The sequence below is a fragment of the Callorhinus ursinus genome, unplaced genomic scaffold (assembly GCF_003265705.2).
Source record: "Callorhinus ursinus isolate GAN/ISIS: 27379988/994484 unplaced genomic scaffold, GSC_fseal_2.0 scaffold11, whole genome shotgun sequence".
Lineage (NCBI taxonomy): Eukaryota > Metazoa > Chordata > Mammalia > Carnivora > Otariidae > Callorhinus > Callorhinus ursinus.
Genome location: NW_027397073.1, coordinates 3,007,347 through 3,020,583, shown reverse-complemented (window position 1 = coordinate 3,020,583; position 13,237 = coordinate 3,007,347). Strand labels below are relative to the sequence as shown.

At 52.1% G+C, this 13,237-nt stretch overlaps 1 protein-coding gene across 1 annotated transcript in view; it reads left to right on the top strand.

Moving 5' to 3' along the window:
- ZNF407 (zinc finger protein 407) overlaps positions 1-2,216 on the top strand; it is a 480,646-nt gene extending 478,430 nt beyond the window's left edge. The window contains exon 9 of the mRNA XM_073898026.1: positions 2,095-2,216. Within this exon, the coding sequence (XP_073754127.1) occupies positions 2,095-2,174 (80 nt within the window). The 3' untranslated portion in view covers positions 2,175-2,216. The remainder of the gene's footprint in view (positions 1-2,094) is intronic.
- Positions 2,217-13,237: the final 11,021 nt, after the last annotated feature.

Here is a 13,237-nt window from a genome sequence, read left to right as displayed (position 1 = left end):
AGGTTTCCTACTTGGCAAAGTTACAGTTCATGTTCCTTACCCTTCTCTTGGTATTGCTCTTTACCTTGTGGAATTTTAGGATTCCTGCATTTTTCTTCTTGTCTTTATCTCAAAACATGATATCAGAACTGAAAGCATAGTTCTCTCTGGCTTTTGCCCACCCATCGGCTAAATGGAGACTGAAACCAAGACCATGTGTACACCAGTCACCACCATCTTATGTGAGCAGCAAAAGTCCAGAGGTAAAATTCATAGTCTCATTCTCCTGCATGCGAATAATGTATGGTAATGCTATTGCTCCTTAGCCTTGCAATTGGCCTAATACTTCAGCTGTGGGACAGGGCCTCCTAGGGACAGTAATAATAACACAGAAGTACTAGTAGTGATTGTACTAGGGCTGCTCTATGAGCATTATTATGTGCCAATGTCACTAATATGAATTCAGCACTAGCACCCCGATGTTGCAATGCACTCAATTTATAAACTGTTTTTAAAAATCTAATAGTGCTCATCATCGTACTAAGCTTTCTACAATAAAAGTAGCATAGACCTTATCATGGTGCTCTGGTTCTGTATTATGTAAGGCCAACACCTGCATAGATATGCATGTCCAGAATGTAAACCAACATGCACATGCGTGACAGCAAGTGCAAACTGTGGGTCTGAGGACATGAGGGAGTACTCTGTGGTTGGGGCTCACTTTCCACATCCTACCCATTTCATTTGCCTTATTACATTGGAGTGTCATTTGCTCCTTCCAGGTCTCACCCCATATTATCTGTTTCACAAACCTTTGAGTTTCATTTCTCAGTGAGAGGTTAAGACTTAAAACACAATTATTCCCAGCCTTTCATCCTGTAACAAACGAGCGTGGAGGGGCTGCTATATACCAGGCAGAGTCCTGGGCCAGATGGGTGGGATGTGGTGGGAAGCACTGGGCGCGGGAGGCGCATCACACAACATGGAAGGACTGGTCCAGAAGCCCTTCCTACGAGCAGGGATGAGGGGAAATGTAGGATGACTCTGAGCGTGAGAAAGCTGGGCTCATGGGGCAGGAAGCCGCTGAAAGGAGAGCTGGGGACACTGGAAGACACATGCTGTATGATTTCCCATTTTCCCCTGAGCCTGACCAAAACACTCTTAATTCATTGAGGACTCAACTGAGGTAATCCAAATCAGATCTCAAATTTTTGTATTAAGTTCTACCAAGTCACATTTATTTTTATGTCTGATATACCTGACATCAAATAAACAGTTATTTTAAAAATTGGGTACATCACAACACTATGACATAGCCAACCTTTAAAAAAAAATGAATGATTTATTTAAAAGGTTGGATGTGTCATACGAGCGTCTAAATCAGCAAGTGAAAAATCAGACATCCCAGCAGCTGGGTCAGCCAGCACAGAACAGAAGGGTGAAAATGGTGCAGATTAAACAAAGGATATTTTTTTTCCCTAGGAAATTAGAAAACAGTGTGTACGTGTGACATTACAAGGCTGAAATTAAAATTATTGGAATGTATGTACTTTGCATTATCCTAAAGGATGCTTGTTTAGACCTGATCATGGTAACACTTTTTGTTTTGATAACGATCCCCCCTTTTTTAACCTGTTAATGGGTTTTACAAATGTGCCCAGTTCTGTTCTCAGAAGCCTTGGGATGCTGAGAGCCTACCAACAAATGTGTGTGTGTGTGTGTGTGTGTGTGTGTGTGTGTGTGTGTGTTTTCTTTTATCTCCTTGCCTGAAGATGTTGTGGAATGTCTAGTTGCAGTGAGATGGGGTAAAGAAGTGAGCAGACCTTGCAGGTCATATGATGAACAGGTTTCTGTCTGTGTGCCCCCCCTGCCCCCCTTTCCTCGCTCAATTGCACACCTCAGGAGGGACATGTTGTAAAGCTGTGGGGAGAATGCTTACCCAGGGTTAGCATGCCCATTCCCATTTTTAGCTGTGTGACCTTGAGCAATCCCTTGACCCTCTCTGGGCCTTCTCTTGTTGGTGGATAAAATAAGAGGTTGGATTCCAGATGCTCTTAAAGGTCCAGCCTGTCTCTAACCTCCAATTACATGGGTCTCTAATGTCTTTAATTGCAGGATCCATGCCTGATGTGTCTCTCCCCAGCAACACAGTGTATAGGGCACTCAGTGAAAGATTGTTGGATTGGATTGAATGAGAGAGGCGTCCAAGGTGAGCCGAGGGTCGGGCTGGAAGGGAAGCATTGGAATCCATCATAAATATTTTCGACCAAGGGAGAGCTGTGTTGATGTGCATGACTGGTCTGGATTCACTTGGGCATGGGATTTGGAGCCCTGCCGGGGGAAGGTGGGCAGGAAGCTTGGATAAAGTCTGAGAGAGAGCTTGGGCTGGGATGGCAGAGTTGGGGACAGCACAGAAAGGAGATGTTGGGAGCTCTAGTGCCGACAGCCCCAGGGGAATCCTACCCTGGAGGGCAGGGGACAGGCAGGAAGGGAGCAGGAGAGGGGAGAGCCCCAGGCCCACAGCTGCCTGCGCTCCACACATCCCTGTGCCCCTCCTCCTGGGCCAGCCAGGCCCTGACTCCAGGGCGCCCCTCACACTAGCTGGGCCCAGGTCCACCGGCTGCCAGAGAAGACGCAGAGGGCGGCCCTGGCTTCTCTAAAGTGGAGGTGGGCCAGCTCCAAGGGCACCTTGAAGGGCCTGGTTCTTCATCCTGGCCTCTGGAAACACATTTATTCTGTGTCTCAAGGAAGAAAAACCAAAACTACAGGCCACAAAATGACAAATAAATAGAAGTCTTTTCAGACACTCTCGGAGTGGCAGGAAAGACTCAATACTGTTCCCCGATGGGATCAGTGTTCTGGAATGAAGGTGGATGACCCTTATGGAGAGGAGGGAGGGCGGGTGGGCTGTTTCGCTCTCGAGCTCATATCATCCCTGCTGTGCTGCAGAGAAGCCCCCGGCTGAGTCCAGCGCTGCACCCACCACCTGAGCTGGGAACTCTGATCTGCCCTGGGGCTGCAGGCTGCTCACCTCCCTGTGGGGCTGCAGTGTCTTTGCTGCATTTGCTCACACTGTCCCCAAGGGTCACGTCCCACCACTGCATGCTCTGTGGGTCCTGTGGGAGCATCTCTTCCAGACTCTGCTCTGGGTCTGCCGTCTCACCTTGAGAGCCTCTGGCCTGGCTCACGTTTGTCTCTCGAGCCTTCCGGCCGATCTGAATTACCTCCTTTGTGGGTCCCAGCCAGCCCCCCGCCCCCCATGGCACCAGGACCCAAGCGCAGCCACCCACAGCATCTGACACTGCAGAACCAACAGCACCACTGGCCCAGACCACCCTCTCGCACCAGGTGCCGGAGGCCCACGTGTTTGGTTTGCAGCCATAAGCCCATCAGCCTTCCTGTCCTACCATAGTACACTCTTGACGTGACATGCTCCCAGTTACCACCCACGCTCCGTCGGAAGTTCCTGTCTTCGGTCATATCATCCTCTCACTCTCCTGTGGCTCTGTGGCGTGGTTAGCGTGATATCTGAGAAGGAGGGGCTGAAGCAGAAAAGCCACCTTGCTCAGATCACACGGAGCTGGTGTGGCTGTTGGAGGATGGGTGCACCTGCTCATTGGCGCCATCTCTTCTGTGTCTGCAACACATTCCCCACTTCCCGTCCTCGTGATTGTCATCCCAGGACCTCAAAATAGTTGCTGTGGTTCCAGCCATCACACCCTCACTGGAAGACAGGACAGGAAGAAGGGGGCGTTTTCTACAGAGACCCCCATTTTTGCATCTGATAAGAAAATCTTCTCTGGCAGACTTCCCGTCATGGCCCATTGGTCAGAACTGGCCCCTCTTCCCCGCTCCTGGACCATCACCAGCAGATCTGGGCCAACTGTAATTCACTCCATGGGGCTGGGGGAAGAGCCTCCTGGTGTGGTGTGCACAGCACTTGAGTAAGAGGGGCTCAAGGAACAAAACTGATTTGCCTGATACCTGAACCCAACTGGGGTTCCTTAGTGGGAAAGCAGGGCTCGACCAGGAGCAGTGTGGTGGAAGGGAGCTGCTGGGACAGCTCCTCACTCCTCCCCCCCCCCTTTGCTTCCTGCTGTAGCCTTTGCCCCTGGCTGACCGGTTTGCTCATCCCAGGCTGGCCTCCAAGCACTTCCCAGGCCTCATCGCAGCCTGCGAGTTGGCCCGACACCCAGGCCTATGGGCTCCCCACCTCTCAGACTTTGAACCTGCCACAGGAGAGATCCCACACCGCACGGAGACAGGCACATGGTTCCGTTTGATTGATGCCCAGGCCCTGGCATCGCACCTTACCCTGCACGCAGCTGCCCCGGCCAAGAGGAGACGTGTTCCTCTCTCCCTGCCCACTACTTCTCCAGCGGTGCCAGACACAGGCCCAGAGATGCTCCCTGGCACGTCCCTTCCTTTCCTGTGGCTCCAAGCCAGCACACCACCAGGTTACCCACCAGCCGGTGACGATGGTGCCACCATTCCTGAAAATGTGTCCTAGGGTCCGGGTGTCCCTTTCTCCTTCTGTCCGTCCTCTCGTATTTAGAGACAGAAGAGAGAGAGGCTCCAGTTCAATATTCCCTTCATGGAGGATGTGTCCCTGGCTAGAACCCAGAGGCCACGTGCACCTCGACTGGCTGGATGCAAAATGATGGGGAGCGATCAGAATCACAAGGTCCCTTCTGCTCTGATAGGGATCCTTCTGGCCGCTCTCGTGGGGGCGCCTGGTCGGTTCTTAGTACAGGTTCAAAGAATAAAGTGGAGATGTGTGGGGGTTTTCTGGGAGGGGCTCCCATCACAAGCCAATGAACATGATACTTGGAAGCATGTCCAGGTCCCTGGTTATCCCTGTCCGGAGTGTAAGAGGTACTCTCCTGTTCCTCCATGTGTGTTCACACTGTTGCTCATAAACTCTGCACCAGTGAGTTCCCCTTCTCCCTCACCTCTCATGCTAGAGCCTGTGAGCCTTGCAGGGTCTCTCCCGCCTCCATCGAGGGCCTGGAATCTTCTGTGCTTCCTCTTTGGCCCCCAGTGCTGCCTGCTGCCTGGGATGGGAACCCGTTCCTTGGTCCCCCCACCCTGCTTTGTTGTGCCCCGGCAGTGAAAAATATTAATTTTATTTGGTGATACCTAATGATATTGGAAATACAGTATGTATTATCTATCCTCCACTCCTGGAGATGGTCTGGGGCCGGACACTGCTCTGCCGTGATAAGGGGGGGGTCCCATGACCATCCGTGCTGCAAGTATTTTGTTTCCTGGAGAATTTAGCACAGGTAGAGGGGCATGGAGACTTTTCCTTCCTCTTGGGAAGATTTTTCATTGTGTTGTAAAAATGGAAATTTAAATCTGCGCAGGGCCTTGGGGAGCTGGTGTTTTCCCTCAAATTATCACGCCTCAGCCTCGTCACAGGGGTCCAGGGAACGGCGCTGCGTCTGAGGTGACAGTGGCCCCGAAGCGGGCCCCGCTGGCTGGGCCTGCCCTCTGGCCCCCCGGGTGCCTGCACGCCGGGCCCTGCCGCGGCCTCGCGGGCTTTGCCCAGAGCACAGGCTCGCCCCGTCCCCGCCGCCGGCCTCTTCCCTTCCTGAGCAGGATTTGATCCAGAGGAGACCTGCAGAGGCGATGCACACATCTCTGAAATATTGTTTCTCCCTCCCGGCCCAGTGTTGAATCCTTTTGGCTAATGGAGTCACTGGTTTATGTTCAGGGAGGCAGGGAGGATGTCGGGGGCTGACTCTAAATTATGTGTGGGGGGCTCGCGGCCCGGCCCCATGACAGGAACACTTCTGATTTATCCTCTGCAGCTGGAGACTGACCTTTCCCCTTTCACTCCTGCTTCTCTCCCCTTGGGCTTCTGAAGCAGCACACATCTTTCCATCCCAAACTGTGTACGAGGAGGCAGGCCCTGGGCCCAAGCATTCCGGAAGCTTCCCTCTGGCCTGCGATATTGAAGAATCCTGCTGTCCCAAAGCCCTCTGCCTCTTAGGAGCTCTTGGGATGGCTTCATCTTCCATATTTCAACCTGGAGAATGTTGGAGAACGATGCTCCAACTCACTGTCAGTGTTTCCAGAAATAAAAACCGAGGGACAACTCTGCAGACGGCGACGTGCTCCCTTCCCTGGAGCGGGGTGGGTGTGTGTGTGTGTGGATTTATGGCCGCGAGAGGGACATGCTCTGTGTTCCCTCTGCTCCCTCCCTTTATGACGCCCAGCTCTTGGGTGAGCTGGGTCAGGGTCTGCTAACTCCAGTGCGGCATGCTTCTTCCCAGACAGCCGCACCAACGTCAGACTCCCCACACTGCGCATCCCCCGCGGCCGAGGAAGGCAGCGGAGCGGGGCAAAGGAAGCCACCGAGAGAAGGGAGGCGGACCGCCCCAGCTGTTGGCCACTCGGGGCAGCAGAGGTGGCCCCGGGCAGGCTGCGGGGCCGGCACTGTGCTCGTACCCCCGGTGCGGCCCCAGCTGCCCTGCCCCAGGCGGGTTCTCACAGGGGTGCTGGCAGCTACCCCCGGCTGGGCGCCCGGCTTCTCAGCTCGTGGGAGCCTCTTCTCCAGGGGTGACAGTTGTTTTCTGAAGGACGAGGAGAGTTTCCCTTCACTCCCAGGTGGCTTCGGGCAGGCTCTTCACAGGGGCCCAGCCACCCACTGTGCCACGCCTCACCCAAATTTACCAGAGCCAAACGGATTAGGAACGAAGCCATTATAATAAAAAGAATAAATATGCTGGGTGAAAAATGGATTATTAATTCAAGCTGTGCCCTCCGTCCCAATAATAAATGACCTAGCATTAGGGAAAGCCGGTGGCTAAATTAAAACGAATGTGGGAAGGTGCCCCCCAGCGCGGGAGCCCACGGCCGGCCGGTCCCCTCCCTCCCTGAGCCCCAGCCCCAGCCGCTCCCGATGACAGATCCTCAAGCCCAAACTGACAGCTCCTCAAAACCTGCCGAAGAAAGCCAGCATTAATTAAGTCATTGCTGGACTGTAATTTCCTTGAGAAGTAAAAAATTCTCACACAAGAAAAGGTTACAGAGACCTTTTCTGTGTCAAAATTACCATGCCGCATGAATATTAACGCTCTTAATGAAGACAACCTTTTTTTCATCAAGAAGGTTCTGGAGCAGGTGCCAAACCTGAAGTCTCACTCCGTGGGTTTCACAGTCTCGGGAAGTCGGCACAGTGCGGTTTTCCCGTTAGAGCCACCATTCCCCCCGCGGTCACACCTGCTTGTCCCTGCCCCCTGTGTGCAGAGTTACAGGTGCGCCTGGGCCATAGCGAGAGGCCGGGAGGAGAGGAACTCGGCTCTGCCCCCACACTGCACCCACGGTCCTCAGACAGGTGGTGCGCACCCTGGTCGGCCTCTGGAGGGCACCGGTGGGCATCGCTGGCCCGGGGCACCTGCAGGCGCACCTGGGCGGAGCAGGCTCTGGGTGGGACACGGGCCGCGCTTCCTGCTTTTCCTTTCTGAGCTGCGGCGTTGAGTGAGTTCTCCTGGAAACGACGATGGCCCCTCCCCTTGCCCAAGCCCTTTGCGTTTGGGGAGACTCTTAGGTGGGGTAACTTGGAGGTCGTCAATGGAGTGTTTTAGCACCTGCAATGAGTCCCCAAATGTCAGCCCGATTTTTAATAATAATCCAGTGAAATATCTTGACTCAGTTGTTTTGGTCCTCGGTTATTGCCTTCCCCGTTCCTTCGGCCCCCTCCACCTTATGAAGATGCTGAAAACAGAAATATGGGCGCTGGTGCGGCGCGGAGGGGGGCAAACCGTGGCCGCGCAAGGGGCATCGAGGCCAGAGAGGCCAGCCGGTCGTTCCGCCACCCCCATCCCCAGAGCCTCGGGACAGCTCATCTCTACAGTTGCACTGCTCTTCGTGTCTTGCCGATTAGTCATTTGTGACGTCATGAAGGTTGTGGCTAACCAGTAATAATAAATCTGGCAGTTTCGGTGGAGCCATATAATACCCTGCGTGTATTTAGAAAGGTAAGCCGTGATATATAGTTATGGGTGCTGATGTAATAGCTATTAGATTTATAAGATGTCGAAGGAGCATAATTTTATTATAAAGAGCAGTAGTTTACAATCTTATTATTGTTTATTACTGACGTCAGTACAGGCCCATAAGAATCAGGTTGCAACTGGAAGAAGATCCATAAATGTCATCAGTTTTGCCAGAATAGCTCCTCTTGTGAACAGACCTCAGTTGGAAGGCAGAGCCCCCCGGCCCACGTGCGCGGCTGGCGGCTGCCCCTGCTGACATGGCGCCGTCGTCCTGTCCCCTTGCTGTTGGGAGCACGTCCCCAGCCCAGAGCACAGGTGCCTGCCCGTGCCAGTGGAGCCCCAAGCCCACAGCTCTGCTCCCAGGAAATGAGCAGAGGGGACAAAGTGCATGCGGAGGTCAAGCAGAATCCGACGGTCGTTTTCCATGCAACCCCGGGCCGCGGAGGCCAGGAGAGCGCGTCCAACGCGAGTCCCGTCTCTCCCTCTGGTCTGCAGGCTGGTTTTTAACCACACGTCCCCAGTGACGTTGTCCATCGCCCCTGGGAAAGGATGACAGAGTTGGGACCCTCCCCGCTGGGCCACATCGGGTGGAAAAATGAAACCACACCTCCAGACACGCATTTGTGAGCCCCCCTCTGCCTTGTCACTGCGCGGGTCTGTGTCCCCTGAGCAGGCTGATGGCGGCACATCTCCTGATGGAGCGTCCCGCGTGGGGGGCCATGCCCAGAGACCGGGGCAGGGGGAGGACATCAGGGAGAAGGGATGACTCGGGGTGAGCCACTCTGGAAAAACCAGTGTTTTGTTTGCAGGAGAAACTCCTCTTTTGCACAATTCTCCACATGTCTTGTGTCTGAAGCCTGACTGGAACAGTAAAAATAGGGGCGCCTGGGTGGCTCAGTCGATTGGGTGTCTGCCTTCGGCTCAGGTCATGATCCCGGGGTCCTGGGATCGAGCCCTGCATCGGGCTCCCTGCTCGGCGGGGAGTCTGCTTCTCCCTCTCCCTCTGCTCCCCCTGCTTGTGCTCTCTCTCTCTCAAATAAATACAATCTTCATATTTTTAAAAATTAATTTATCTTGTGGAAGGAGGGAGACCTCCTTGTCTTCTCTACGTGATGAAGGTTCAGGATGAACCTCACTCACTTTAGTGTCCCTTTGCAGGTTTGCTTTGCACACGGGCAGTGTGACATGAACAAAGTCTGTGCAGAAGTTTCATTGTCGGCATTCCCCTCAGCTCTGTCAGAAGCAGGACCTTCTCCTGGGCAGACAGCTTTCCACCTTTGTGTTCTCAAGCCCCAGTGGACCCAGCCGGCCTGTACAATCGTCGTGTCTGAATTCAGCAGCCAGACGCGCCACATTTCAGTGCGCACTTATATGCACAATGACACCCTCCCAAGGGGCTGATGGAACCTTGCACAAAACTTTTGTGGCTGCTACTTTCCACCATTTACGCACTGTAGTAACCACTGGGGACCTGATTTACATTTGTGGAAACCAGAAGCATTATCTTCCAATCTACTGGTCTGTTTTCTATCCTCTTGGCTTTCTACTGGGAAGCAATGTGTGACCATGACCAAATACAGCCTCCAAAATAATAGGTCCTCAATACATGCTTGTCAGATTAAAGGGGACGATTTCATCAGTTCTATTTATGCTAAAATAACTAACCATGTGGTTGGCTTTGGGGCGGGCTCCGTGCAACTGGGCCCAACTCTCTAGGGCGGAAGATGCCGATTCCACCACGACACAGAGGCACTGGGCCTTCCATTCCCCCCGCCCCGAGATTGGCCCCCCACGGCCCCTTTGTTGGGATTTCCCCACCCAGCAAAGGCCCTGGCCCTTGGAACCCCTGGCTGGGAATGAACCAGCCTGGGTAACGCACCCACACGGTCCCACACAGGAATATACGGTTCTGAATGTGTTGACTGGTGCTATCCAAGATTTAATAATCATGAACTCCACCCAAACTACACATGCTATAAAATGGCAATTTTAATATCATGGACCTGGTGACATTTACACACCACTTGAACTTTACTTCAGTGGTTTATATATTACCATCTGCGATCCTTTAGAAATGTGGCTACCAAGTAGTTTATTCTCCACCTTAGAATTATTTCTGGACTCTGATACGATCGCATTTCCCTGGCCTGCAACAGTTTTAAACTCCTAATAACAGTTCCCATAGAATATTCTATTTCAAGGTAATGCGATTGCATGTGGTCATTTTCAATAAAAATAAAACCATGAAATAATGTTTCTATACACCTAATGGAGGTAAAAAATAAATCCTCGGCTCTGCAGAGTGAGACCCAGAGAATTCCAACAATGCAGTAGCAGAGGGGGCTTCCTTGCTGCCGTACCCCAGGCCCCAAGCCGAGGAGGGCAGCATCTTCCCCAGCAGTCCGAGGCTGGGGGCCAGGGTCACCAGCTGTTCCCACATGGCTAGTTGGGGACCCTCCTATTTTGTGGGGTCTCCCTGACACATCCTTCATTTGGGCCGCACAGAAGTGGCCCAAAGAGGACAGGTTTGGGTGGGGGCATCTTACAGCCCTATTTCTACCCCTAAGGGTAAACTGTATTCAGGGATGGTGCCCCTGGGGTGCCCCTGCCCACACCACAAACCATGGTCTGCCCTGTCCCCACAGCACCCAGCAGGATCAAACAATAGGCTCCCTTAAAAAAACAGGCTGTGACCCCGTGAGGAAAGACAAGCTGCGCGCACATCCACACTCTGGCACTAACACCCAGCGTTGCATGTGAAGGACCCACAGCTGCGCCTCGTTCATGGTCACGGACGAAGCTGCTGGCCCCTCCCCGTGTGCAGGCCTGAACGGGACAACCCTCTCCCTAACTGCACACGCACAGAGCGTGCTGTTTGCGCCGTGCCCACGAGGGGAGTATCTGCAGAAGAGAGCACCGTCACTCACCCCTTGGACCCCGGCCTGAAGTCAGGGGCTCAAAAGCAACCAGAACCCACTTTGTTTTGCTGATTGCCGTGCTCGGCCGCCACTGTCTACACCTGCTACCCGGCGGGACGTTCTTCCCTGGACATATCTGAGGCTTTACCTCTAGTCGTCTGCTTGGTGTTGCCCACTTACTGGTGTGGAAGGAAAATCCCTGAGCCAGAATTAAATTCCAGTCTTTCCGATGCCCAGCCTCCAGGTCTTTGGGAACATCACCCAACCTGTCCGTTCCCTCGTCTGTCAGATGATAACTGCCCGGCTCGGCCTATCAGCCATTCCCCAGGCTCCGGATCTGGTTCCAGGACTATCTCGTCCTTCCCACTTTTACGCAAGGCTCACGCCCACACCCTGTGGGGTTAAACACACAAGCGCACGTCCACTGCCATGTCCCCCACTGCGTGGCCTGGAGGGTCCACAGGATGGAGGCACACCAGCTGCAGGGGCTGCCCTGGGAGGGACCCTGGGCTCCCTGTGCAATTTGGCTAGATGCGGATGGTGACAAGTCTTACCAGGCACCGCCGGACATGTCCAGCTTCTTCACTTCCCTCCCTTGCACGATCCATCAAAGATAGTACTCAAAACTCAGAGCTAGTAGCCGTGTCCCACATGATTCAAATCTGGGTCCACCCGCCTCTGCTCTTTCATTGTGTACCTTTCTCATGGCGCCTCAGGCAGAGAAACGCCCAGGGAGATCCTTCCAGCTGCCAACACAGAAAGGCGGTGCAGGAGAGTGGGACCAGAGGGTCGCCTATGGGTTGGGGAGCTGGGAGCTGTGGGTGGAAAATGCCAAGTAGCTGGCATCTCCATTGTCTTAGAGGGTCCACGGGGATGACCGGTGTCTGGCCCTGGACCCGCCCATGTGCTGCCATCTTATCCTTCGGTATTCAAATGGCTGTTTGGGCAGCCCGTGTGGAATTGGAAGCTTCTCTGACTCAGCCAAATGCAGTGGTTTCATTACAATGTTGGGGGAAAAGCATCTCCTTTGAACATTAAGGGCCGCTCCTCATAAGCAACCTAAGGTTCTGCCCAAGTGATTGTTGAGCCTTCCCGCAAGAGCAAAGCACAGTCTGTTAACCCCCGTGCACAGTGGTCCTTCCAGCGTCACAGAGCATGAATATCAGGAGGAGATTTCCTGTGCACGTCAAGCCTCAGCTCCAGAGCCTGGCTCTGAAGTGCTCTCTGTGACCCTGAGCTGGCTCTTCTTAGCTTAGCCATTGCTAAGCCCTCCCTATCAATGTCATTCTCAGGCTGTGACAGGGACCCCAAAAGTAGAAACATAATCTGTGGCAACTAAAAGACCATTATTCAGCATAGAGAGCAAGAACAATAGGCCAGAATCAGTGCCCCATAAGAGATCATAGAGTTCAATACATAATTCTGAGACAACTGGATATCATTTGGAAAATATGAAGTCGGATTCTTTTCTTACGCTTCACACAGAAATAGACTCGACAAAATAATAAATCATAGAAGGGGTGCCTGAGGGGGTGCAGTTAGTTAAATGTCCAACTCAGTTTCGGCTCAGGTCAAGATCTCAGGGTCCGGGGATCAAGCCCCGCGTTAGGCTCTGCACCCAGCATGGAGTCTGCTTGAGATTCTCTCTCCCTCTCCCTCTGCCCCTCCCACTTGTGCTCTCCCTGTTTCTCTCTGAAATGAATAAATAAATAATATTTAAAAATCATAAAAGTACTCAAAACAAGAAGAATTTTATGTAGTATTAGAAAGAGGTCCTTTCTTAGCAAAATATAAAATCGAGGAGTCAAGGTGAATAAGACTGAGAGGTCTAAATGCAGAAATAGTTTACGTCTCTGTATTGGAAAGAGCACCATTAAAACAGTTAAAAGGTAAATGACAATAGGAAAGTATTTGCAACATGGTTACAAAGAGTTAATTTCCACACTATATAAAGAGCTTCGAAAATCAATTTAAAAATACAAAAAACTCAATGGAAAAATGAACAGAATACTAAAACTGGCCAATGAACATATAGAAATGTGCACAACTTCACCTAATATTTTAGAAATGCTGTCTCAAACAATGATGCTTTGTATGTGTGTGAGTGCATACATACATACATACATACGTGTATGTATGTATATACACTATATATATTATCATATTATATACGCTATTTTTTTCCAAATGACTTTCGTTTTTAGAGCACTATAGATAATGTACATAACTACTCAGGTTACACTGTTTACAAAAATAAGAGAAATGGTTATGTTTATAGGCTATTGGTGGGATGTTGCTGCAGCTTGCTTTGGAAAGTGATTTAGCTGTATCTGCTTA